The sequence below is a fragment of the Delphinus delphis genome, chromosome 6, assembly GCF_949987515.2.
Source record: "Delphinus delphis chromosome 6, mDelDel1.2, whole genome shotgun sequence".
In the NCBI taxonomy this organism is placed as follows: Eukaryota; Metazoa; Chordata; class Mammalia; order Artiodactyla; family Delphinidae; genus Delphinus; species Delphinus delphis.
In genome coordinates this window covers 1917786-1941504 of record NC_082688.1, presented here as the reverse complement: position 1 = coordinate 1941504, position 23719 = coordinate 1917786, and the positions used below count along the sequence as shown (strand labels likewise).

Below are 23719 nucleotides of genomic sequence, written 5' to 3'. Positions count from 1 at the left end.
CGCTGTGCCTGGCTCTGCCCAGATGGTCCACTCCAGGGGAAGCGCCCGGCAGCATGGCCCAGGCCGTGTCACGGAGCCACCCCTGTCCCCCAAGCCAGGGTCGTCGGTCAACCCCCAGTGGGGAAGGGCATCCAGGGCTGCCGCTCCCCCGGGGCCGCCCCCCGAGTCCCAGGGCCCCATGACCAAGCCACACAAACGTCTGGGTGGCCGTCAGAAGGGAGACCTCAGGGCTGCCCAGGTCAGCAAGCGGCTCTGTGACTTGATCATTGATGGGAACACAAGGACCCTGGAAGCCTGCCCAGGCGGACACACCCGCTGTTCCTGGAAACAGCATGACTGCACCACGCACGGGCAGGGGGGCTGTGGACAAGGGCAAAGTGGCCATTGTTGGCCGCAGGTTCAACAAATAGAAGGTAATTGTGGTCAATGGGAGGGGGCTGGTGACAGCCCGCCACGTGGCCAGGAACCTCTCCCGGCAGGGGACAAAAGGGCCACCACCACGGGCTCTGGACACCTGTCCGAGGTGCCGCCGGCCATCCCTCAGCCCCCCTGACTCGCCATGAGCCTCCTGCTGCTGGCTGTGGGGCTGACCCTGCTCGGCTGCCCCCAGGCCCTGCACTGGGGGCCCCAGGACCCCAACTTCAACGAGACTCTGGTAGTCAGCCGCGGGCGTCGGGCGTGGGATGGAGAGGCGGCTGGGGGCAGCAGCCACAGGGACAGGGCCGGCCGGCACCAGCGTCCCCCCCTCTGCTCCCCAGGTCAGCGGCGAATGGTTCTTGGCAGGGATGGCCTCCAACCAACCCAAACTCCTGAAGGACGACAAGGACGCGCGGCTGCTCGTCCACCGTATCCAGGTCACCCCCAGGGCCCTGCAGCTCCACCTGCACAAGAAGTAAGTCAGGGGCAGGTGCGGGCAGGGCAGAGCCCAGGTGAGTCGCACGACCCTGTCCCCCGCCCCCCTCACAGCCTGCTTTCCGGGCTCAGAGGTGATGTGGGGCGGGGCGAGGGGCTCGCTGCCTGGAGATGGACACGAGAGTCCAAGGTCCAGGGTGGCCGAGCTCCCCCAGTCCCACCGAGGGGCTGCACGGAGAAGGCCGAGCCCTGCCTTCCAGACGCGGGTTCCAAGGCGACCTGTCACCCCCTCCCAGGGTAAATGGTGCATGCGTCCCAATTACGATGATGGCAAATAAAACGAAAAGGAAATTTCAGTACCGGCTGGAGGGTAAGTATAGACTCGCCATCCTCCAGCCCCACAGCTGGAGGTGGAGTGTGGCCCCGTCCGCCCGGCCCCACGCCACCCCCAGTTCGGGGCGGAGTGTGGCCAGGAGCCCCGCTGCCAGGACGCCCACCTCGAGACGGCGTCCCCGGGCTGGGCACGGCACCCCCGTGGCACCGGCAGCAGTGGCGGGCACGTGTGGGCGGAGGCGTCCGGGAAGGGCCCGAGGGCCACACCCGGTCCTGCCCAGCCCAGGGCTCGGCTGGCCCTTAAGAGCAAGTCGTCCAGCCCTGTGAAGGGACCAGAGGGGTCCCAGGGTCTGGTTCTTGTCCCGCCTCCCACCCTGACCCCCGGGGTCACAGATGCCGACCAGAACAGGCTTTTCCTGGAAAAAGTGGACCCCAAGAGCTACGTCATCCTCTGCAACCACCGCGAGAAACGTGAGAAGGAGGTGGTGGTGGTGAACCTGCTGAGTAAGTGCCCAGAGACCCCTGCCTGCCTGTGCCCACACGTGGACCACCCGCCACCCCGCAAGGGCAGGGCGAGCCCCTCCCCCCGCCCCCTCCAGGGACACCCAGTCCCCAGGGAGGACACCGGGCCACAGGCAGCAAGACACAGGATGGACCCCGGCCACCTCGAGGCCGTCTGGACCCAGACACCCTCAGACTGTCCTGGGGCCCCAGCCCTTTATCCCAATGTGGAGTAAACAAAGGACAGGAGACAGCAACGACCAGGACCCAGAGAAGAGGCCTGCCTCCACCCCAACGCTGGGCCTGCCCCCATAGCCACGCCCACACCCCGAGAGGGCAGCCTCCCAGCCCACAGAACCCCACCGCCCGCGGTCCCAAATGACCAGCAAGACAGACGGCCCCTGGCACTGTGCCCCCAGGCCGGACACGCGAGGCCAGCCCGGACGCCCTGCTGCTGTTTACCAACTACTGTAGAAGCCATGGGATTCACCCCACCAACATCATCAAAGTGACCGCAACTGATGCGTGCCCACGCCTGCCCCAGCCTCGGACCTCCGCTCAGCTCGCCACAGATCACTGCCCTCGCGCCTGACAACGGGGAGGCTGCCGGGCCCAGGTGGGTGACCTCTGACCCTGTGGGGACTGCAGCAGGGGATCCCCTGGGGGTGGGGGTCGGCGGCAGGTGCCGCTCGGCACAGGCGTTACCAGCTGCTCCACGCGGGGCCTGGCCCTCTCGGAGACTCAGGATGCAGTGCCGGGGGGCGTGGGAGGGACCCAAGGTGGGGACGCCCATCGGGGCTGACCCAGGCTGACACGGGCAGGGCCAGCGGGGGGGCAGAGGGGCCTGTGGACACACTCGGGGTGGGCCTGCAGGTGGAGGACTATAGAGGGCAGACCTTGGGGGTCCAGAGCCTGGCACGCGGCTGCCTGTGACAAAAGCCCCTCCCCATCGCCTCCTCTGTCTCTCAACAGACGCCCCCAGGCCGTGACCCGTGGGAGGGCCCGGGGCGGTGGGGAGCCAGCTGCCCTGGCTCTCAAGACAGTGCCCCGCCCCTCCCGCAGGTCTGCCCCCGCCGTCCCCCACCACTGAGCCTGCCGCACCCCCGCTTGTTCACAGGGGTGTCTCCCAGGCACCGAAGGACCAGAAAATCTCGGTTAACCCAAGGAGCCCTTCAGCTGCCCCACCCCCTAGCAGCAGCCTCCGCCCTCCTGGAGGCCTGTCCTGCTGTGTCCAATAAATGATTGACCCGGACCCAGTGTGCTCTGGGGGGCCTCAGCCCGAACACAAGCGTGGCCAGTGTCAGCATGGTGACCGGGAGCTGCCCACTGACACCCCATCCCAGGCCAAGGCTGCTGGGGACAGGGGATGGGGACCCTCCTGGCGACACCAAGCTGGCCTTGGACTCACGTCCACGGGGTTTGGAGAAGCTGCTACAGGTTCACCAGGACACCGTTCAGAGCGCAAAGCTGGGAGATGGTGCAGGGAGGGGGCGAGGCCAGGCCCCACGGCCACCCTGGTCCCCTCAGGCTCGGGGCTGCGGGCAGTGGCAGCCCCAGGGCTCACCCCGTGGTGGTGCTGTGGGGTGAGACCCCGGCAGTGCGGTCTCCGGGCAGAGAGCACAGCTCCGGTGGGTCGGCCAGCAGAGCGCCTGCAGGTTAGGGGCCCCTTCAGACCACACCCTGGTCTCCCCTAAATGACAGTGGCTGAGGCCCTAGGGGCGGACACGGTGGCTGGGCAGGCAGCAAAGGACGTGTCTTACCCTCCTCGAGCTGCCAGAGCCTGGTGGGTACCCCCTAAGCCCCCCTCCGACGCACACAGTGCCAGCCAGGGCTCCCACCTGGGGCCAGGGCCCGGGCGGCCCACTTGAGTCCCCCATCAGCCAGGCCCCCTCCACTGGATCCCAGCCTCAGGGAAGCTCCCTGCCCCACAGCTGGTGAGCCCCTTTGCTCCCCCAAGGGCTGTACCTCAGGCCACTGTCACCCCAGGCCAGGGGGCTCTCTCCGGTGGCCAAGAGTCCCCCGAGGCCGTGTCTTGGGCCAGGCTCCCAGCACCCCGGGGCACATGTCACAGGCAGGGGTATCAGCCAGCCAACACCCAGCCCCTGGCACAGCTGAGTCTGCCCACCAGGCGTGGGAAAGTCAAGTGCATTCGGAAAGAGCCCAGGGGGCCATTTGTGCGAAGCCAGGCCTGCCAGGATCCCAAGGGGCTCCCGCAGCGCACAAAACACGTCACACACACACACAGAGGCTCAGACGGTCGCGCACAAACCACACACACGCACACGCGTGCGGGCGCGTGCTCAGACGGGCCAGGCAAAGGCATCTGGGGCAGAGGTCACAGCCCTGCTTTGGGCTTCCCAAATGGATATAAAAGGACGTGCTGGTGGCAGGGGTGGGGGACAGCCTTCTAAGCCTGGTCTTTGTCCTTTGAGGCTCCGTGATGCTCTGATGGGGACGGTGGGGTGAGTGCTGGGCCCTGACACCACGGAGGAAGAAGCCGCCCTCCGGCACCACCTCCAAGGACAGAACTCCCACACCCTCCTGCTCAGACCCTGAAACGTACCAGAGACGTGCCTGGGGGCACTGTTAGCCCTGGAATCCCTCCCCCATTTGTAAAGCAAAAGCCGATAAAAGAGAGAAGACCGGGGAATGGGAAGCCATGTCCTCCAGAGGACCCTGGGGAGTCAGGCTGTGGCTGTGATGCTGCTGGACTCGTCCCCCGGAGCTGCCCTCCATGAGGGGTGGAGACGCTGCAGACCCCGACACTCCTCCCACGTGTCCTTCTGTGCTGCTTAGAACCCTTTCCACCACCCCACCCAGGGCACCGGGTTCAGGAGCCACCTGCCCCAGCAGAGGCCGTGTGCCCGGGAGGTATCCTGACCCCTGGCCCCTCACTGATTGAGGAGCTGCATTCTGAATAAGCTGCCCCCCGCCCCAATTCACAAGCCCCCGTGAAGCACAGGCGCTGCACCCCTGGGGCTACCGGGGGGGCAGCCTGGACAGGGACTTCCCAGCCGCCTGGGATCTGGGCTGCGCGCACGCACTTGGCCGGCTTGGCCGCACGCGACCGCAGGAAGCACTGGGACAGGACAGCGGCCCAGCTCGGCCCCGCAAAGAGGCCAAGGGCGTTCTCCAGGGTCCCACGCCCCTCTTCCTTGCTGAAGGGTCTGCGTCCTGGTGGCCACTGTGCCATCACCTGGCCTCCAACGTCCATCCCAAACCCAGGAACAGGGCGCTTTCGGGACAGTCCCCGAGCAGGCCCAGAGCAGGCTGGGGGGCAAGGACTCACTGAGGAACGATGCCCTCGGAGGGCCCACCCAGAGAAACCCCAACACCGGGAAACAAACCCACCACCGGCTGCCCCAGGCAGCTTCGTGGCCACGGAGATCAGCCTGGGGACAGGCCCTGAAGCTTCTGGGCGACGTGTCCCCTCCACCTGCCACCCCGCCCTTCACCAACAGCTTTCCTTTTCGGGTTAGGATCCCCAGCGTTTCAAATGAATTGAGTGCAACCAACCTCCACGCTTACAATAATAAGATACAATTTCTAAGACACGTAATGGGATTGTTTTCTGCGCCGAGAAGGCAGCACAGGGCATCCATCCATTCAGCGAAAGCTCCTGGCCTGACTCTCCCGAAGGCAAATGCAGGAACTGGGCACGTCAGCTCGACCCCATCAGCAGAGACGGGGGAGATTCACATGATCCGGAAGCTTCTCTCCCACCGCCCTCAGAAGCAGAGCCAGCCATGTCCCTGGGGCTCGGGGAGGTTCCTTAGAACCGGCACCACCAAGGGCACCCCCTGCAGGAAGGGCTGGCCAGGCCCCGCACAAACCAGACACCAACTCTGGCCTCGCTGGGTGCTCCCTGCCCTGGCACCCAGGCCCCATCCAATGGCAGCGGCTTTGGAATGCACGGGAGCCCAGGCCCCCCTTGCCATGGCTCTGCACATGCCACCTCCTCCAGCCCCATAAGCAGCAGGTGGGGCGCTGACCCGCTGGTCCACGAGTGGACACTGTGGGTGCCAGGGCCTCCCTGGGCTGCTGCCTTTGCAGGGTCCACAGCTCCGAGGGCACCAGCTGCCTGTGTCGAGGGGCTGGGGGCCACCTGCAGGTCCCAGAGGGGTTAGAGACGGCCAGACAGGGCCCGCGAGGGAAGGGGACCACCTCCGTTTGCACTCCTTCCGACCACCAGCCCCAAAGCCCATTTCTGCTGAGACCCCTTGAGAGAAGAATCAGGACCCACATCCCTGGGACCTCCCTAGACCCCACGCCTCCATCATACGGCTTAGCTGCCCCCGCCCTGTCCACCAGCACGTGGCCACAAGTGTCCTCTTCTCCTCTGGAAGAGTCAAAAAGATTCCAGAAGGTTCTGGAAAAAGGAGGAGAGGGAGGGACTCATGGTGGGCCCTGGAAGGTGACCAGGTCCAGCACCACAGGGGACACTGGCTCCCGGCCACAGCGTGAGCTGCAGCTCTGACCCCTGCACAGGAGGGCCAGACCAAGGCCCCCACCCTCCCCAGCGTCAGGTACGACCCTGAAGAAAACATTGAAGCCAGGTGGGCCTGGGCATGGCTGCCCTGGGGACCCTGTCATGCCATGGGCACCCTGCTGTGCCCAGGTGGCAGGCTGCAGCACCCGCTGGGGGATGACGAGGTGTCCTGGGTTTCAAGAGACCAAAGGCGGGGCTGGAGGAAGACTGAGCCTGTTTCTGGCTCCTTCAGGCCTGTAGAGTCCAGCTTCCAGGGCAGGTGGGGCCTGTCCTTTGCCCAGGTGTCCCCCCACGGGGGGTGGGGGGCGGGCACACTGAGGCCAGGCTGGTTGGGCGAGGGTCTCGGGAGGGCTGAGGCCTGAAGCGAGGGAACCATTTCTCTCACTCATTGGGCACCTGGGTAGGAGATGGACAGGATGGGCCTGGCCTTACCAAGAAAAGGTCACGTTGGTGGTAGGCAAGGCCCTGGCACTGTGCTCTCCAGACCCCTGAGGATGAGCAGTGGCCGGCCCCTCCCAGGTGGGCAGGGAGGCCCTTGGCTGTGCCAGGCTCCAGGTCAGGACCCGTGACCAGACGCCGTGTGAGGCTCCTGGGCAGCCCTGAGCACCCTGACCACGACACCAATGGGGAGTGACCCAAGGTGGCCTCGAAGTTCAAGGAGGAAGACGGGCAGCAGGGAGGGCGGGAGGCGGCAGAGGAAGGGGAGGCAGGGCTCGGGGAGGGTGGACGGCGGTGCTGGCAGAGCAGCTGGCCACCTCCCAGCTCAGCCGGCTGACAGACCCCAAGGCGCAGCCACAGACACTGCCCAGCAACAATGTCCGGGGCTGAGAGGTCGGTGGACCTGGGAGAGGGTGCAGCCTGAGGGTGTCTGGGGTCCTGCCGAGCCCCACGTCCCCCTCCGTGCAAGCAGCAGCCACTGTCCTACTTCCGGGAGCCCCTGGGGGTGGGGGGAGGAGAGCAGGTCACCTAGAGAGCTGGGGGTGTTATGCTGAAACCCCCTCACTCCCCAAAACAAGCCTGTAGTCACCACCGCGCTTTCTAAATCCACCCCGAACACCCAACTGCAGCCAACAGGGTAATTTGCTTAGAAAAGGGCCAGAGCAGGGGACGGGTGGAAAGCAAGCTGTTTCCGGGACCCCCAGCTCCTTTCCGCCCCAGCAGCCGTGACAGCCCAGCCCCCACCAGGCCCGGGCGGCAGCCCTTTCTTCTCCCCACCTTGGAGGGGGGTCAGCTTTCCCAGCACTCCCCCAGGCAGCGAGGGAGGTCTGGCCCCAGACGGCCGTCCGTCCCGTGTGGGCATCTGGAGCGGCGCCCGTCCCGTGTGGGCGTCTGCAGCAGCGCCCGTCCCGTCTGGGCGTCTGCAGCGACGCCCGTCCCGTGTGGGCGTCTGCAGCGACGCCCGTCCCGTGTGGGCGTCTGCAGTGACGCCCGTCCCGTGTGGGCGTCTGCAGCGCTGCCCGTCCCGTGTGGGCGTCTGCAGCGGCGCCCGTCCCGTGTGGGCGTCTGCAGCGCTGCCCGTCCCGTCGGGGCGTCTGCAGCGCTGCCCGTCCCGTCGGGGCATCTGCAGCGCTGCCCGTCCCGTCGGGGCGTCTGCAGCGCTGCCCGTCCCGTCGGGGCGTCTGCAGCGCTGCCCGTCCCGTGTGGGCGTCTACAGCGCTGCCCGTCCCGTGTGGGCGTCTGCAGCGGCGCCCGTCCCGTGTGGGCGTCTGCAGCGCTGCCTGTCCTGTCGGGGCGTCTGCAGCGCTGCCCGTCCCGTCGGGGCATCTGCAGCGGCGCCCTGTCTGACGCAGCAGCTTTGTGCTCGTGGTCCCAGGGCCTGCGGGACCCGACCCAGGACCCTGGCCCGGGTGCAGGGTTGACGGCTGCTCTCCTCCCACGATGGGTCAGGCGCCACTCACCCACCCCTGCTCTGGCCCCGCCAGCCTGCCTGGGCCCCTGGACCCTTCTCAACACCAGCTCCGAGCGCCCCCCCCCTTCACCAGCTGGAGGCAGTGCAAGTGAGCCCTCCTGCCACCCGATGGGGTCCTGCCCCTCGCCTTCTAAAGGTCTAAGTGGGGAGTTTAAGGGTCAGGGTGGGTCCACCCACCCGCTGGGGGTCTCAGTCAGGCTTTTGAACAAGTTGAGTCCCAGCTCCCGGGCCTCCCTCCCAGGGTGCTGGGGTGAAGATGCCCAGGGCTCCAGAAAGGGACAAGCAGGGATCAGGGTGGGCTGAGCCCCTGACCAGCTTGGGTCAGAGACTGGCACCGCCTTCACTGTGACTGAAAGGTGATGGGATTCAGGCAGGGTCACTCCTTACAGGAAGCCAGTGCCTCCCCGATCCTTGGGGACGGGAGCAGCTAAGGGTCCAGACGCGAAAGCCAAGCGGCCTCCGTCCCACGCCCCCCAACGGGCCCTGCACGGGGAGCACCAAGGCCAGCACCTCGAAGGCAGAGATGGTTCCTTTCCCAGGTGCCCCCGCTGGTCCGGAAAGAGGCCTCCCCAATGGACCTCTGTGGGGCCCCTCAGACCAGCCTCACGGGCACAGGGAGTTGGGTCCCACGCCTGCCTCTTGGGGAGCAGACCAAGGACACAATTCCCCATCTGTGGACCCCTCCCCTCCCTAGCCCCAGGGCCGGGTTATTTAGGGATCCCCCAGGCCAGAAACATCATAGGAACAAATCCCCAGGCAGGGGTGGCTGCACTTTGAACAGAAGCAGCACCATCTGCCCAGTGAATCGCGTTAATTACACGAAATCTACACAAGTTTTGCTTCCTCCAGAAACACTGCTTTTCCTCTTTTAATACCCAGCCTCCGCTTCCCCAGCCCCCCGCCCCACAGCCTCGCTGGAATTAGAGCACAGCTGCAGCCCAAACCCCAAGGACAAGGCCCAAGCATGCGGCAGGAGCTGCTGCAAAGGCCCCGTGCCCCGCGGCCTGGCGCAACCCGGCCCTCAGTAAGCAAAGAAGTCGGGGAAGATGGTGTCTACCTCCTCCCGCAGGGCCGAGCTGGGGCAGCTCACATCTGAGCTCCATGGCTCCAGGGGCCCGTCGGGGGGGTCCTGGGAGCCGGGCTCATGGTCGCCCAGGAAGCTGGGCTCTGCCCTGTCCAGCACGCTGCTCCTGGCGGGGACCCGAAAAGGGGCACTGCTGCCTCTGCCCTCCAGGGACCCTGGAAGCAGACGGGACGTGTCAGCAGAACAGGCAGGTACCCCAGGGCACGCAGAGTGGACTCAGTGTGCAGAAGGGGGCCCCCCTCTGCCCATCTGTCCCACCCAACCAGGAAGCCCTCTGCTCATCCTTGAGGTGGGAACAGAGGACCCCTGACCAGGTGGGTGGGCCCACTCCTGCCGGCCCTGCTTGAGACGCAGAACCAGGAAGGGGCTCCCCCACCCCATGAAGCCAAATCCTGCAGAGACGGGACTCATCGCACGTCCAGACGCCTCTGTGGGGACGAGGTCTCGGGAGAAGGCTCTGAAACTGACTCGCAGCCATACACACGCAACCCCGTGTTGCCGTGCACTCGAGCACACAGATAACTCCCCACACACCGCTTGTCGTTCCCACCAGTGGTCCCCAAAACCACCAGCAGAGAAGAAAACGGGAGCTCAGAGACAGACGCTGAGACCTTAGTGTCACACAGCAAGCTGGACCCCATCCCATCTCCCCAACAGCCCCAGCTGCCCGCCCAGCCCGCAACAGGACCAACCCAGACCCCAAAGCCTGTCCCAAGTTAGGGGAGGAGGTGGCCCGGGCCAAGCACCCCCCACTCACCCAGCCACCAGTCAGGACTGGCCGTCAGCAGAAAGGACGACCCGTCTTCGACATCATACCCCGACACAGACCTGGATGCAACAAGGACACCCTCACCCTGAGTCACCCCAGCTGGACCCCAGGCCTTTCACCTCGAGAGAAGAGCATGGGCCCTGAAAGGCAGCTGTGGGTTCAGAGACAACGGGGTGCGCCCTCCCAGCCGGACCCTGAGCCCACCCTCCTGCCTGCCCCGAGCCAGCCCAGCCCGCTGCTGCTTCCTCTCCAGCCCCAGCAGCTCCCGGCCCACACCCCAGCTGGTAGAGCTCGCAAAACACAAACTCACTTACTGTCAACCAAAACGGATGACCGTTAAGGAGACAACAGCGTTTCCAGAAACACGTTAGAAAACCACATACGTGGCAGGGTCTGGCTGCTCCGGGACCAGGCCAGTGGCCTGGGCCATCCAGGCAGACACCGAGGACGTGAGGGGCAGAAACTTCCCGGGCAGGGGGTCCAGGTAGAGCTCGGGCAGGGCTGGGAGCAGGCATGTAGCGGGTCACGCACACACCACTGGGACACCCACCTGGCATCCAGCGTTATGGCCTTGTCAGTCCCTTGACCTGGGGACCCAGCCCGGCCCAAGCAGCTCTGAGACTCTTCGCTCACCAGCGGGGAGGGTGGCTGCCGCGACCACAGCATGGGCGGCCTCAGGGCCCTGGAGGGACTCAGGCCTGGAGACCGGAGGACCAGGCTGGGCGGCTCTGGGGGGGAAGTGAGGCGTGGGTCAGCCTTCCCCACCTGGAGAGCAGCTCTCCTCTGAAGACCTGAGTCCCTGCCCACTGTGTCCTGCATAAAGAACCCATGAATTTCAAGAGCAAAAAACCAACAAGTAACCAGGAGCAGATAGATGGCCAGAGGTGAGGCACCTGACACCTGGGGCCAGGGAGGCTTCCTGGTGGAGATGCCGCCTCGGCCTCAGGTCAACCATGGGGGACTCGGACCTGGGGACCCTCACGCTTCCACCTCTTCCTCCATCTCCGTGATTCCTGACCAAGGACTTCACCCTCAGACCACCGTGCTGTGTGATCCCTGCACCCTCACACCCTGAGCTTGAGTCCCGACCTTCTTTGGGGGGCCCAGCTCTGCTGCTGGCCCTGGCGACAGCAAGACCCCCTCCCCGCCTTGAGGAACACACCAGGGGAGGGGGAAGGCACAGTCTCGCCTCCCGTGGCACTCGCAGACTGGCAGCCGTGGTCCAAGCAGTGACCAACCGCCATGGCAGGCATCCAGCATGAGGGAAGTGCAGTCATCACACTGCCCTGGGGGCCTCGTCGGAGGCGGCACGACGGGAGGACAAGGGCCCGCTCACGCTCACCAGGCAGGGCCGGCGGCCCACCCAGCACTGCGGCCGCCCCCACCGGGGCCTTACCGTCGTCCACATCCGCAGCTGCACGGCTCGGGGAAGCCTGCTGCCTGAAGCACGCAAAGACAGAAGGAGAAACCTCTGAACAGTGCGCACACACCATGCCCGGGAGTCCCCTAGCCCCACTGGGACACTAACATGGTCACGCTGGACGTTCCCACGCCGGGGTCCGGGGCACCTGCTGGGGTCTGACTCGCCAGGGCCACCTGCAAAACATCTTTCTGCCACGTGTGCCATGTCTCCTTCGTAGAAGCAAGAACCAAAAACGGAAATAGACACAAAAAACGCAACAGAGACCATCAACCAGAAAACCCACAAAAAAAGCAGGCTGTGGGCCCTCACTGGCCACCCTGCCTAGGGCCCCAGAGGTCCTCCCTGAGTGCAGACCGTGTCCTCAAGACTGGGGGGTGGGGGCGGGAGGGAGGCTGAAGGCCATGCCCGCCTGGGGACCTCACAGCAATGGGCCTTTTACCCATACCAGCCTTGGCACCGTGGGCAAAAGTACAAAGAACATAACTGGAGAACACGGCTTGTCCCCGGGGCTCCCGCAGGAGGTGCTGTGCACAAACGGAGGCGTGTCTGCAGAAACGCAGCAGCCCCGGCAGTGCAAGGCGGAGGGCAGAGGGAAGCCAGGCAGCCGGGTGGTCAGAGCTGCCCGGGGCATAGGGGGGGATACCCATGGCTCCCCCCAGAGAGCTGACAAGGCTGCCGCAGGGCAACTCACAGCGTGCTTCTCCCAGCCGGGCACCAGGGCGCTGGCGAGCCGGAGGAACTGCACCGACATCTCCAGGACTGAAGCCATGTCCTCCCGCCGGCCGTCGAACTGGGGCAGCAGGGCCCGCAGGCGCTCACAGCTCAAGGAGATCCGCTTCCTGCCTCCAGGGAAGTGACCACCGACCATGGGGCAGTCTGGCCTTGACCCGGAAAAAGCACCGCAGCCACCAGAGCCCTCTGAGCCCTTTAGGGATCGTGTCAGCACACACTCTGGCCCAGGGCCCTGGACCCCAAGCTGCAGGCTATCCAGATATTCACCGCGGGCGACCCAAGCCTGCACCGTCACTGCCTGGGGGTGTCGGTGGCACAACCTCGAGGTGCCCAGGACTTCAGGTCAAAGAAAGGGCTGCAACGGTGGCCCTTGGGACCCCCACCCCCAAAAACGTGTGTTATATTCACCTCGGGGATGTACTAAGCGTTCCCTTACCCGACAGACGGCACGAGCCTGTCCCAGCCACCTGAAACCAGCTCGCGGGCACAAACCTGACCTCCTCTGACCCCCAACCCCACTGCGCGGCCCCCACCTGCGCTGCCTCTCGCTGAGCACGTTCCGTGGGAGGTAGGAGACTGGACCCTTGGCCACCGCAGGGGCCTTGGCCTGGCCTGAGCCGTGGCAGAGATCCTCGCAGCGTAACTGGGTCCCAAACAGGAAAGGGCCGCTGCTGAAAAAAGCCAAGAGCGCCGGGCTCTGTGATCCCAGAAAACGCCCCCGGAGCCCCGAGGCGGTGATGGACATCTTGGGAGGCGGGCGCAGGACAAGGCCTGGGTCGCCCAGGAACACGGCCCTGGGCCCTACCTCTTGGCACTCCTCCCTCTTTCCCCCAAAGGGCCGGGGGTCGGGGTTCTGCCCCAGGCGGGCCAAGCTGGGTGGGGACGGGGATTCGGTGCATTTGAATTGGATAGAAGCGCCAGGTCTGGACACCCCGAGCACCCCCAAGCAGGGGCGTTCCAGTTGACCCCCTCCGGCAACCCCCCCCAATTCTCACCTGCACCCCTCGGAGCCGGGGGCTCCGGGAAGCCCAGCGTCTGACGCAAGAGCCCTGAACGCCATAGGCACGCAGCTAGAGCTAGTGGAGAGGCCAGCAACGCGCCCGGGCCCCCACGTGCGCCCCGCCCCGCGCAGGCCGTCCTGCAGCCCCTCCCCCTCACGTGCACTCGGCCCACCCCCACGTGCTTCCCGCCCAGGCAGCACCTGGCCCGCCCCCACGCGCGCCCTGCCCCCACGCGCCCCGCCTCCCTCACATGCGCTCTGCCCCGCCCCACGCCCGCGTGCAGTGAAGCTCCGCTCGCCGAGAAGTTGCCAGAAAGAAGCGGCGGCTGGGGTAGGTGGTCAGAGTAGGTGGGCTTCTTCCACCCTTTCCGGGTGGTCGGCGCAGCTCCCGCTCAGTGGGGTCTCCCCTCACCTACCCACCGCGGGCGCCCCCGGGTGCCAGCCCCGAGCTGGGCGCTACCCTCAAGGGTCTCACGACTGGGGGGGCCAAGTAGACTACGAATCTGTGGAGGGAGGGGCAGGAGGGTGTCCTCAGGGCGAGGTGGTTTTCAGGAGCGAGCTGGGCAGCGTCCCAAGCAGGAAAGAACGCGAGCCCAGGCGGTTCCCTGGGCTGGCACGTGGGTGAGGTGGGCAGGTAGGATCCCCTGTGTGGCAGGAGGAGTTGGACTTACCTGAGCGCAGAGGGGCCGGGGAGCTACAGGTGTGGGAGGAGAAGGTTTCAGGATCAGTGTGGCCCGTGGGGGACGTTGAGGCCCAGGTAGGGGAGCTAAGATGGGAGCGGGGAGGCTGGTCAGCCAAGATCTATGGGACTCCGGCCGGTTCAGGATGGGCAGAGGGCCCCACCTGCCTCTGAGGGCCTGCAGGTCCAAGGTTCACTTGTGCCCGTCCCCCAGATGGCATCTCTTGCAGGGGAAGCTCTGCCTAAGCCAGTGCCACCGCCCACTCAGGAGCGAGGAGGCTTGCAGGCGCCTCCCAGCCTTGTCTCCGATCCCACGCACCCTCTCTGTGCCTTCCCTAGCACCCGGGCTTGCCTGAAGGCTGGCTGGCCTTCCTGCCTCTCCCACCCCTGCCGCCTGCCTGCCCCAGGCCCGGACCTTCATTCTCGGGGCTGAGCCCTGGCTCTGCCCTCACACAGGCCTTCGCTCCTGCTCTCCCTCCCCGCCCCCCACCTCCAGATGCAGACTCACTCCACGAAGCCCCCGTCTCCAGCAGCTTCTGGGCGGGGAGCTCCCCAAACACCTCACTCTGCCCGCTTTTAGTGCACAGTGTGAGTGGTTCCAGGTCTGTGCGCACCTCGCCGGGTCTCCAGGGGCCGTCCCAGTGCTGGACATGAAGCCCACCGGGGCTTTGTTGGAGGAGTGATGGAAGGAAGGGAGGGAGGAAGGGGAAAGTGGAGACTGGTCCTTTTTCAGAGAGGTGGTCCTTTTTCAGAGAGGTGGACCTTTAAGGGGAGGGGAGGGTACTAAAGCTCTATTTCAGTCAGGAGGACTTCAGAGCAGTGCTGTGGGCTGTTGTGGGCGTGGGGGGCAGTTGCTGGGCGAGTTCACAGGGAAGCGAGGCAAGAGGGAGCTGGGGCAGGTGTCACTGCGGTGGTCAAAGTGCGCCCCAGGTGCTGGGCCTGGGACGGAACCAGGTGACAGAGCAGAGCCCCTGCCCCCCGGGAAGCAGGAAACCTGTCTCCAATCGAGGAGGGGCTCAGGCCTGCAGGTGGGCGTCCTGGGGTGGGGCTTTGGGCGGCGGGAGCACCCAGAGATGGGCGAAGTGCAGCCGTGGGAGGTCCTGCCACTTGAGGGCCTGGGCCCACGTCTCCACTCTGCTCAGCTGAGTCCTGAAGGTGGCATGGGGGAGGGGCCGGCCAGCCCAGGCTGGGGCCGCAGGTCAGATGCTGGGGGACTGGCGGGGGCGGTAACATGTTGCACGTGGAGTCAGGCCATGCAGGAGAGGCGGCAGAACCCCAGGAGGCCGGGCCTGGGATAAAGGGAGGGCTGGGCAGGGGACAGAAGTCGCCTCGCGATCGAGGGTGATGCTGTGAGGATGGGTGGGCGGGAGATCAGGTTGGGGAGCCTGGAGGCCAGGGCCCATGTGCTAGGCCCGCACTCCCGACAGAAGGGGGCGCTCCAGGGCCTCTGCTGTCCAGTCCTGCGCAGCCCACAGCCTGGCTTCTGTGTTGAGTCCAGGGAAGGCTGGGGATGGCCGGTTCTGCCAGCACGTATGGCCCGGCATTTACGGGAGGTGCGAGAAGCCCGGCTCCTTGCCCTGGGAGGGTCCCCCGTGCCCAAGAGAGGGCAGTGCCAGGGCAGACCCCGCAGAGCATGTTGGCCCGGGTGTCCAGGGGCACAGTGGGGGCTTTGGCGGAGAGATCCCATCTGCTGGGCTGCCTTGCTGGAGCAGGTGGGCTGGAAGCCAGGGCCTGGGGCTCTCTCCCCTTCCTGCTCCTGGCTGGGGAGGGATGGACACGCCATTGTTCTAGGGGCTTGGCTCCTACTTGGTAGAGAGGGGCCAAGTTTTGGTTTCTCTGAAGCTCTCAGGAATGTTACCGGGCTTGCCAGAGTTTCCCGTCACTGACAGCATGCCAGTCATCTCGTGGACCAGCCAGCCAGAGGGCACCTCCAAGGGGCCCGCAAGATGGACACACCCTGGCAGGAGTCCTGGGGGAGGGCAGAGACCTGCTGGGGGCCAGGGGTGGGTGGCACGCTTGCAGCAGCATCCTCCTCTCAGGAGGAAGTAGGGAAAGTGCCCAAGAGGTAAGACTGAGGATGAGCCTGGGGACAGGCTGCACTCCTTCTGGGGACTTGGGGGCAAGCCATGCCTTTGCCAAGTTCACACACACGCGCGCACACGCGCACACACAGTATCTGTTCAGCTTGCTGTTTTCTGGAAGTAAACAGGGATGGGGCTTGAGACTCCTGCAGATGTCAGGAGCACGAAGTACATGCCATGCACCCTCCAAATCAGCTGGCCCAGCTCCGCCCTGACAGCCCCTGCACTGACCACCCCGCTGTGGGTGGCTGGGTTGGTGCCCCAGGCCGTGAGGTGAGATGAGCTGCGCGGGTGATGCTGGCTCAGCTCCCCCACCCCCGCCTGACGCCGCAGTCCCTCGCCGTTCTTTGGGAGACGCCTCCCTTCCCTGTCTATTCCTCTGTGTTTCCGCCACGCTTATGGTTCAGTGAGGGTCAGGCCAGCACTGGGGACAGAATAGAGGGTTCTACCTGCGGGGGCGGGGAGCAGCTGAGCCAGGGTGGCAGTGTGAGCGTGTGGGGCCCTCCAGCGGATCCCCCCGCTTCCTGGATGCCTTCCTTTGGGTCGTGGGGTTGCAGCAGGCTGCGGGCCCTCCTCTGCCTGTTTGCCAGGTGCTCCGTGTGGGGCTGCGGCGAGAGCAGAGCAGGGCGGCCGCGCGCCGCAGAGGTGCCGGCGGCGGCAGGTGGCAGCGCGCAATCACTCCTGCCTCCAGGGGTCCGACCTCCCTTCCTTCTCCGGGCCCAGCGGCCTCCCAGGTGTGCCGCGAGGACGGACAGACGGGGTCTGGGTGCAGGCCTCTGCAGGAGTGACAGGTGCCGTGGGGGGATGGGGGTGGGTCAGGTGCTGATCGGCCGCCCCTCCCAGCGGCTCAGAGCGAGGGCAGGATCGAGCAGCGCAGGCGCCATCGCCGATGCTCGCGCTTTAAACAGGAAGCGCCCAGAGGCCCCCAGCTCTCTCGGAGCCCCTCCCACCATGCACCCCTGCCCCTGGGGGCGCTCTTAGGGTTTTCTAGCCTTCGAAGAGCCTCTGTCCGGTTTCCCGGGATTACGGGGGCGCCGAGCGTCGCGATGGAGACGGGTCCCCGGGGTGGGATGCGGGCGGTCCGCCACACCGTCCCCAGCCTGGTTCCCGACGCGGCCGGCAGGGGGCGCTCCAGCACAGGCGCCGGAACCGACCCTGGAACAGGCTCTTTTTTCCCACCCCCACCGTAACCAGAGAAAAGTGTTTCAGGGCAAAGCGGGGGAAGAAGTCGCCAATCGCTCCCGACTCGTTTGCTCCTCGGCTCCGAGTCGCAGCCGCCGCCAGCCCAATGCCGCTCCCGGACGGGGCGCACAGCCCGGGGGGTGTTTACAGGGGGGCGCGCGGCGGGGGCCACACCAACCGGACCTTCGTGTTCGACGACGGCCGATGCGCCGCCAGGTACGGTCTGCAGTGCCCTCCCCCACGTGGAGGGACCCCGGACGGGGCTCGTGCCACCCCAGGGCCCCTCATCCTCAAATCCCCACTTCCCAGGACTACCTGCTCCCCAGGACCCTGGAGCGTGGGGAGCTTGGGGAACAGGGGTGCCCTTCAGGACCCGGTCGCAGTGAGGCGAGCCCTTACTCAGATGACCAGCAGGTGGCCAGAGTGTGGCCATTCTTACCTGCGGGGCTGTGAGCATCTCCCAGGCACCACGAGGCGCAGACCCTGCGGGCAGGAAGCTGGAGTGCCTGGCATGCCAGAGGGGCCAGGTGCTGTGCTGGTCTCCCAGCCCCGTCTCTGGTCAAGCCTGGGGGAGGAGCCAGTGGGGGTGGCAGCGCTGTACCCAGCGAGGCACAGGGGCCAGGTTCCCCCAGGTAGAAGTGGGTTTTCAAGGGCAGCTCCTCCTAAGGGCCTTGTTTGGGGTGTGGGGTGCAGGTGGGCTGTCAGATGAAGGGCAGGAGTCCTGGGTTCTAGTCGCTTGGTGATTTTCGGCTGGTCACTTGTCTTTCAGGGTCCCTGCTTATTCATCTGTGTGAGGAGAGAATTAACTAACAGGGGCTTCCAGGTGGCCTGGGAGCCGACCTTCCCTGTGCAGTGTCCCACGATGCCACGAAGCTCCTGCCTGTCCAGGTGACTGGCACAGAGGGCACCGTGCCAGTGGGCGTCCCAGGAAGGGCAGAGCGGTGACAATCCCGACGGGGGTTTGCCCCAGGGCCCTGTCCTAGGGGCGCCCTCCCCACCCCACCAGCCCCAGAGGACAGGCGCACACGTCTGCCCCTCACCCTGCACCAGGAGCCAGACTCCAGGTCACCCACAGCCGCTGCCCTGTGTGTGACCCTCCCTGGCTGGGCAGAACCTTGGACTCTGGGTCCCGCTCGGTCAGCTGTTCTAAGGCCGGAGAAGGGGTGGATGCTGGGGTTCAAGGCCAGGTGCTCCGGCTGTTTCCCTGTGGGACTTGGCTTCCCAGCTTGCCAAGTGAGTGGTGGAGCGAATGGTCTTTAAGGGCCGTTCCTGTTGAGGGACCAGGACCGGAAGGGGAAGCTTCCAGCCACACGTCAAGGGTCAGGGCGGTCCCTTTGCAGGGACAGCGCAGGCCTGGCACCCGTGGGGTCCTAGGGGCACAGCTTTAGGTGAGAGGCAGGGGCCCTGAGAGCAGGCTGTGCAGGTGGCATCCTTGGGAAGTGGAGTTCACCCCGTGAGGTGGGCACAGCCTGGACCTCCCTCGGGCTGCCCTGAGGGATCAACCAGGTGGCGTCTGTCAGGCACAGAATAAGTGACCAGAGAGGGGTCTTGTGACGTGGTCCGGATGCCCCTCTGCCCATCTCCCTGCTTGGACAGGTGTCACCCATCTTTCTGACGACCCGTGTCCAGTTCCCCTGCCCTACTTGACTGCCTGCTGCAGGCGAGGTAGGGGCTCGGTTCCCCAGACGGCTCCGCGTCCGCAGGGACAGCGCTCCTCTCCCCTGGTCGGAGCTGACCTCTGACCCTGCAGTGATTTGCCGTCATGCTTCAGACACGTGTGGAGTGGCTGCCAGGGCCAAGGGTATGTCAGGCAGGCTGGGTAGGGACCCCACCGCCTGCCCAGAGCAGGGGAGACTGGCTGAGAGGGGAGCCTGGCTGGGGTGGGGTGGGGCAGCGGAGGCCAAGGCTGGCAGCTCAGGGGGCTGGGCTTTAGCTTGGAGAGGGAAGACCCCGTGTAGGTGTGTGAGGATCCAGGTTGGTGGAGCTCGAGGGGTGGATTCCCGCACCAGGCTTCACAGCAGGGTCAGCCCTGGAAACCAGAGTCCTAGCTTTGCGCCTTCCCACTGGAACCTCCTGGTCCCCCACCAGCCCTGCCTACCCAGGGCCAGCATGGGACCCTCTGGGCCCCAAGGGTGGAAGGCGCAGATCTAGGGCTGGCATCCCGCCAGGGTGCATGTCTGGCTGGAGGTCACGGCCAGCCCTCCCGGCCCATATTAGGGAGCGGTGCCTGCGGGGCAGCAGGAAGTGGCCCAGGGTCCGTGGGAAAAGGTTCCCAAGGCCCGAGGTGCAGGCCAGTCTTGTCCGGCAGGAGGGACAGCTTCCTGGTCTGGGGGCCAGAGGGAACTTGGGGGTCGCCTTCGGCCCGGGGTGGCTACGGCCACAGCTCGGGAGGACGGAGGTGAGTGAGCAGGGATGGGGTGGGGCACCCGCTCGGAGCTCGGCTTGTGTCCAGCGCGGGTCCATGGGTGCCATCTGTGCGCTCGTGCGGGCTCCGTCCACCGTTCCCACGGGCGTCCCAGCCTGTCCGTGTGTCTGACTAACCCCGGGTTTCCTGGCACGACCCTGCTTCGGCAGGAGTCGTGCTTTGTTAGAGGGTTTCGTGACTGAATCATGAACTCTGCCCTGAGGCTTCTCCTTCCGTCCCCGAGGATGTGGGGATTTGCAGGCTGTGCCCGGGTGTGTGGAGCCCCTGGGTGGAGCCCCGAGATGGGTGCTGGCCCAGGGGCAGCGCCTGATGACACGGGCGGTTTTAAAGGAGTCGTGGGAACTCTGTGGGCTGTGTGTGCGGATGGGCCACCCATGTTCACCAAAACCTCTTCCTCCTACCGTGCTCGGGGATGGGGAGGCCTGGCCCGTAGCCGAGGCCCGTACTAGACGCTGGCAAGTTTAAACCATTTGCAGAGGACGAAGCAGGGTCAGTAGGCCAGCTCCGGGCTGGGGTTCCTGGAAAGGCCTTTCCCAAGAGGTCTGCTCTGCGATTTAGACTTCCCACAGGGGGTGTGTTCAGGGGTCCCTTGTGCAGTCTCTCTGGCTGTGGCCAGCTTGTCCTGCATGGGGCAGTGAGCCCTGGAGGCCACCCTGCAGTGCCAGCCTTGCGGGCCTGGGATGCTGCCCTGCACGTTGACGATGACGTGACCAGAAACCCCCCTCCTGCCCATAGGACAGCCTCCCGCCCCGGGGGAGGCCCCACGTGAGCCTTCAGCCGTCTTCACAGAGACCCTGGCTGCTGGGCCAGAGGTTGCTGCTGGACACCTCTCGGCAGGTGTCTGATCTTGGGAAGAGCTCCGAGTCTTAAATCAGGGACGGAGGCCCCAGGTGCCAGGCGAGTGCGGAATTTCACCCCATCTGGCAGACATGGGGGCCCCCAGGGTGTTGGGAGAGGTGACCCTGGAGGTACTGGCAGATGTCACAGGACAAAGGACAGGGAGACCAGCCGGGGAGCTGGATTCTCTGGGACGTGAGGCTCTAAGGAGAGGGACCTGCCGGGTGTGCGGTGTGGGCAGGGTGTCCCCACCTGGGCCTCAGCTTCCAGGCAGGGCCCAGAGCGCCCCTGCAGGCTGTGCCAGCCCTTGGAGCCTGGTGGCTGAGCAGGGCCACGGTGGTGCCCAGTCCCACGGCTGTGGGGGTGGGGCACACAGGGCAGCCTTCTGCCTCAGCCCCCCGCAGCTCGGCCCAGGCCTCCCCCGGCACCTCCCAGTGGCCGCCACGCACCCAGCCTGGGGGCGTGCACCCAGGGGCTGAGCGCTGGGTGTGCCATCTGGACGTGGGCTCGCTGCCCGGCACTGAGGGCCCCGGGCACACCGCGTCCCCCGCAGGGGCGTGCAGCATGGGCTCTCCCCAGAGGTGTATCCAAGCGCAGGTGGGCGGCCGGGAGGGTGGGAACTGCGATCCCCGTGGCTTCTGCCTCCCCTGTGTCTGGGGGCGGGCCCACGGCTTGGGGAAGGCCCGGGGTGGGGATGGCGCCCCCGTGGCCACGCCCAAGGCCCCGTGGGCACACGGCCACCGGGCCCCTCCTCGCTGTCCTCTGGCTGGCTTTGTGCCGGGGGGAGCTGTCATGAAGTGTCTGTTTCGATAGCTCTCCAGCTTGAGTTTGGCACAACGACGACGTGTTCTGAGCTTCCCCTCTGGGATCTGATGCAGCTCGGAGACGGCGGCGAGCAGCCGTCCACGGCGTTGACTCAAAGGCTCCTCCCCGAGGGAGAGGGTGGTCCCTCCCCAGATGTGCACCCCGCCAGCTCTAGGCGGCTTGAGCAGCTTGGCCTTTTTATTATGGTGGGTGTCGCGGTCAGCAGAGGGATTCGGCGGTTTTCTGCTTCCGCGGGCACCCAGCCCAGCGCTCGACTCACGCTCCCCGACCCTGGTGGTGCTGTGACGTCTGCAGGACTCCCCTGCGGGGCACTGGGCAGGGATGCGTGCGCATGCGTGTGCACTGTGCATACACACACGCGCCTGTGTGCACGCAGGCACGCACGGGTCCATGCGCACCCACGCATGTGCACGCACGTGCACACATCCCCCATCCCTCTGTCAGTCGTAGGTCTCCAGTTTCCTTGGAAATTTTGAACCGAGGGTGAGCTACTGAAGGATGCATCTGAGGGGAGAGCGCGCGTCTTTGAGCCTGAGGGGGTGTCCCTCAGTCCTGCTCCGGGTTGGCTTGAGCATTGCAAGCAATCTGGACTCCTTTATAAAGGAGCCTTGGGGGGAGAAGGGACATTTCGCCAGGATGTCATATGCCCTTCCTCCCCAGAGACCGGCCCGTGGCTGGGCCCAGGACAAGGGCTGGGGCTGCGGCTGCAGCCTGGTGATGCGTGGGGAGAGGAAGGTCGTCCTGGCGCTTCTCACGTCCAGTAACTCAAGCCTTGCTCGGTACGTCTCCTGGTGCAGCAGCAAGGTTGAAGCACAGCCCTTAGCTCACCGTTCGCCACCCCCACACCCGCCGAGCTGTCACTGTGCGGTGGGGACATCCTGCACAGCTGGTATGAGCCAGGCAGCTAGAGAAAGCCCCGTCTCACTGGGCTCCTCTCCGAGCAGATTGTTTCGTTTTTAACCTAAACGGGATCCTTTGAGAGGGCTGCTCTTTTGTAGAGACGTGTCCACTCGGGTCACTGGGACCTGCGTGTTCACAGCGCAGCATGTCCCGCGTAGCACACGTCCGGGCCTTCTGCAGGGTCATCGTGAAGCTAGGGTCTGTGCCCAGCGTCCTAGGCACAGAGGAGGGTGTCCCAGCTGGAGTCTCGGGGTCAGAGAGTCCCCCCCCCGCCATCATGGTACTTGCTGGGCTGTCTCTCTAGTGGCCGGGGAGGCAGCAGGTCCTTCACGTGTGTGTCAGTTGACTTTTTTGTTTTGTTTTCTCTTCTTTGAGCTGCTGTTCGTTCGTCCTTTGCCTCCTCCTGCCTGTCTGTCTTTCCTGCGTGACTTGCAGGCATCCTTGCACCGACCTGATTTCTGTCACTGTTCTTCCGTTTCATCAGCGTGTCTTTAAATAAAAGCGTCTTGTTCCCACGTGGAAGCATTGATACGTCTGTCCTGCTGAACAAGAAGCTTCTGGACCCCACGCATCTTTGCCCTGCATTCTCTTCCAGGCTCCTCCTCGTTTGGGGGCTGTGAGCTGGGGTCTTTCTTTCGCTGACGGGAGGCCCGCGGCCGGGTGGCGTAGCCACTGAGAGCACCTGAGCTCCGGCACTGGCCCTGCCCAGGTAGCTGAGTTACTTCAGTTCTGTGGCGTCTGTTTCCCCGTCAGCAAACTGGGGGGACGCCATTCCCACCACACAGGATGTTGTGAGCCTCCCGTGAGAGGCCCTGAGGATGGGTTGGGCTGCTCTCATTCCAACAGCAGCACTGACTTACTGATGTCCCTCCCGAGGCCTCCTTTCTCTCCTGAATTCCCTTGCTCTGTGTTCTCTCTCGTACCAAGCCCTAGAGATCCCGTTGCTGGAGCTGTAAATTAGCCCTGACAGCTGGCAAGGCCCGTCCCTTCTCTGTTTTCCTCTTACACCTGTCCTGGCAGGTCTCGCATATTTGTCCTTCAGCGGGAATCTCGGAAACAGGTTCTGAGAAGATGCGTGTGTGCATTGGCGGGAGCTCATCAGCTTTGCCTCTTCCCCTGGAGGAGGGTTGCTGAGCTCTGGGAGCACGACCCCCTCCTGCCGTCGGTGAGAGCGCCGGAGAGCGGTGGGCCGTTGCTCTGAGTGGTCCTGGAGGCCGGTGGCAAGTGGGGCCCCGGTTCCTGAGTTCGCACGGCTGCCGTGAGCAGGCCCTCCCTCCCGTGATGCTGCCTTGTCGCTCCTGCCTTGGGTTTGTGTGACCCCGTTAGATGCTCTCATTTGTTCTAATAGGTTTCAACTGATCTTCTTGGGTTTTCCTGGCAAACGGTGATGCCTGCTGCAGACAGTGAGAGCCCCATCTCTTCCTTCTCTTACTCTTTGCTTCGTCTCAGTGGGAGCCGAGGACGCCCATCGTGGTGGGCAGACTCTTGTGTTCCCAACTGGAGCGGGAATGCCTCCAGGATTCCACCATTGCCTGGATTTTTTTTGGTTGTTGTTAATCAAATTAGGAACATCTCCCCCTATATCTAATGTATTAATGGGTTTGGGGGTCTTAACAAATCTTTTTTCTGCATCTACTCACAAGATCATATGGATTTTCTCCTTTAATTTCTTTTTTTTAAATAAATTTATTTATTTAG

General features: G+C 65.1%; 3 protein-coding genes across 4 annotated transcripts in view; 2 read left to right on the top strand and 1 right to left on the bottom strand.

Annotated features, from left to right (window-relative positions):
- Positions 1 to 559: 559 nt before the first annotated feature.
- Positions 560 to 2278, top strand: LCN9 (lipocalin 9). Its single transcript, XM_060013255.1, has 5 exons — positions 560 to 655; positions 759 to 892; positions 1149 to 1222; positions 1579 to 1689; positions 2106 to 2278. The coding sequence occupies exons 1-5, from the start codon at positions 560 to 562 to the stop codon at positions 2276 to 2278; spliced, it is 588 nt and encodes a 195-aa protein (XP_059869238.1).
- A 6722-nt stretch (positions 2279 to 9000) lies between these two features.
- On the bottom strand, positions 9001 to 17548 carry SOHLH1 (spermatogenesis and oogenesis specific basic helix-loop-helix 1). The gene is made up of 8 exons (XM_060013799.1): positions 17474 to 17548; positions 12626 to 12763; positions 12052 to 12199; positions 11466 to 11569; positions 11334 to 11377; positions 10488 to 10665; positions 9926 to 9996; positions 9001 to 9323 (listed from the first exon to the last, which is right to left on the bottom strand). The coding sequence occupies exons 1-8, from the start codon at positions 17545 to 17547 to the stop codon at positions 9106 to 9108; spliced, it is 975 nt and encodes a 324-aa protein (XP_059869782.1). The 5' UTR covers position 17548; the 3' UTR covers positions 9001 to 9105.
- Positions 17051 to 23719, top strand: part of KCNT1 (potassium sodium-activated channel subfamily T member 1) — a 69855-nt gene continuing 63186 nt past the window's right edge. For both annotated transcript variants that reach the window (XM_060013798.1, XM_060013797.1), the window contains exon 1: positions 17051 to 17250. In XM_060013798.1, the coding sequence (XP_059869781.1) occupies positions 17141 to 17250 (110 nt within the window). In that variant the 5' untranslated portion in view covers positions 17051 to 17140. The remainder of the gene's footprint in view (positions 17251 to 23719) is intronic.

Coding starts and splice junctions, on each gene's coding strand:
- LCN9 (XM_060013255.1), top strand. CDS start 560: ATGAGCCTCCTGCTGCTGGCTGTGGGGCTGACCCTGCTCGGCTGCCCC. Junction 893..1,148: donor CAGCTCCACCTGCACAAGAA/GTAAGTCAGGGG, acceptor ACCCCCTCCCAG/GGTAAATGGTGCATGCGTCC. Junction 1,690..2,105: donor GGTGGTGGTGAACCTGCTGA/GTAAGTGCCCAG, acceptor CTGTGCCCCCAG/GCCGGACACGCGAGGCCAGC.
- SOHLH1 (XM_060013799.1), bottom strand. CDS start 17,547: ATGCCAGGCACTCCAGCTTCCTGCCCGCAGGGTCTGCGCCTCGTGGTG. Junction 12,200..12,625: donor CTCAGCGAGAGGCAGCGCAG/GTGGGGGCCGCG, acceptor CCCTGGAGGCAG/GAAGCGGATCTCCTTGAGCT. Junction 11,378..11,465: donor GGAACGTCCAGCGTGACCAT/GTTAGTGTCCCA, acceptor TGCGTGCTTCAG/GCAGCAGGCTTCCCCGAGCC.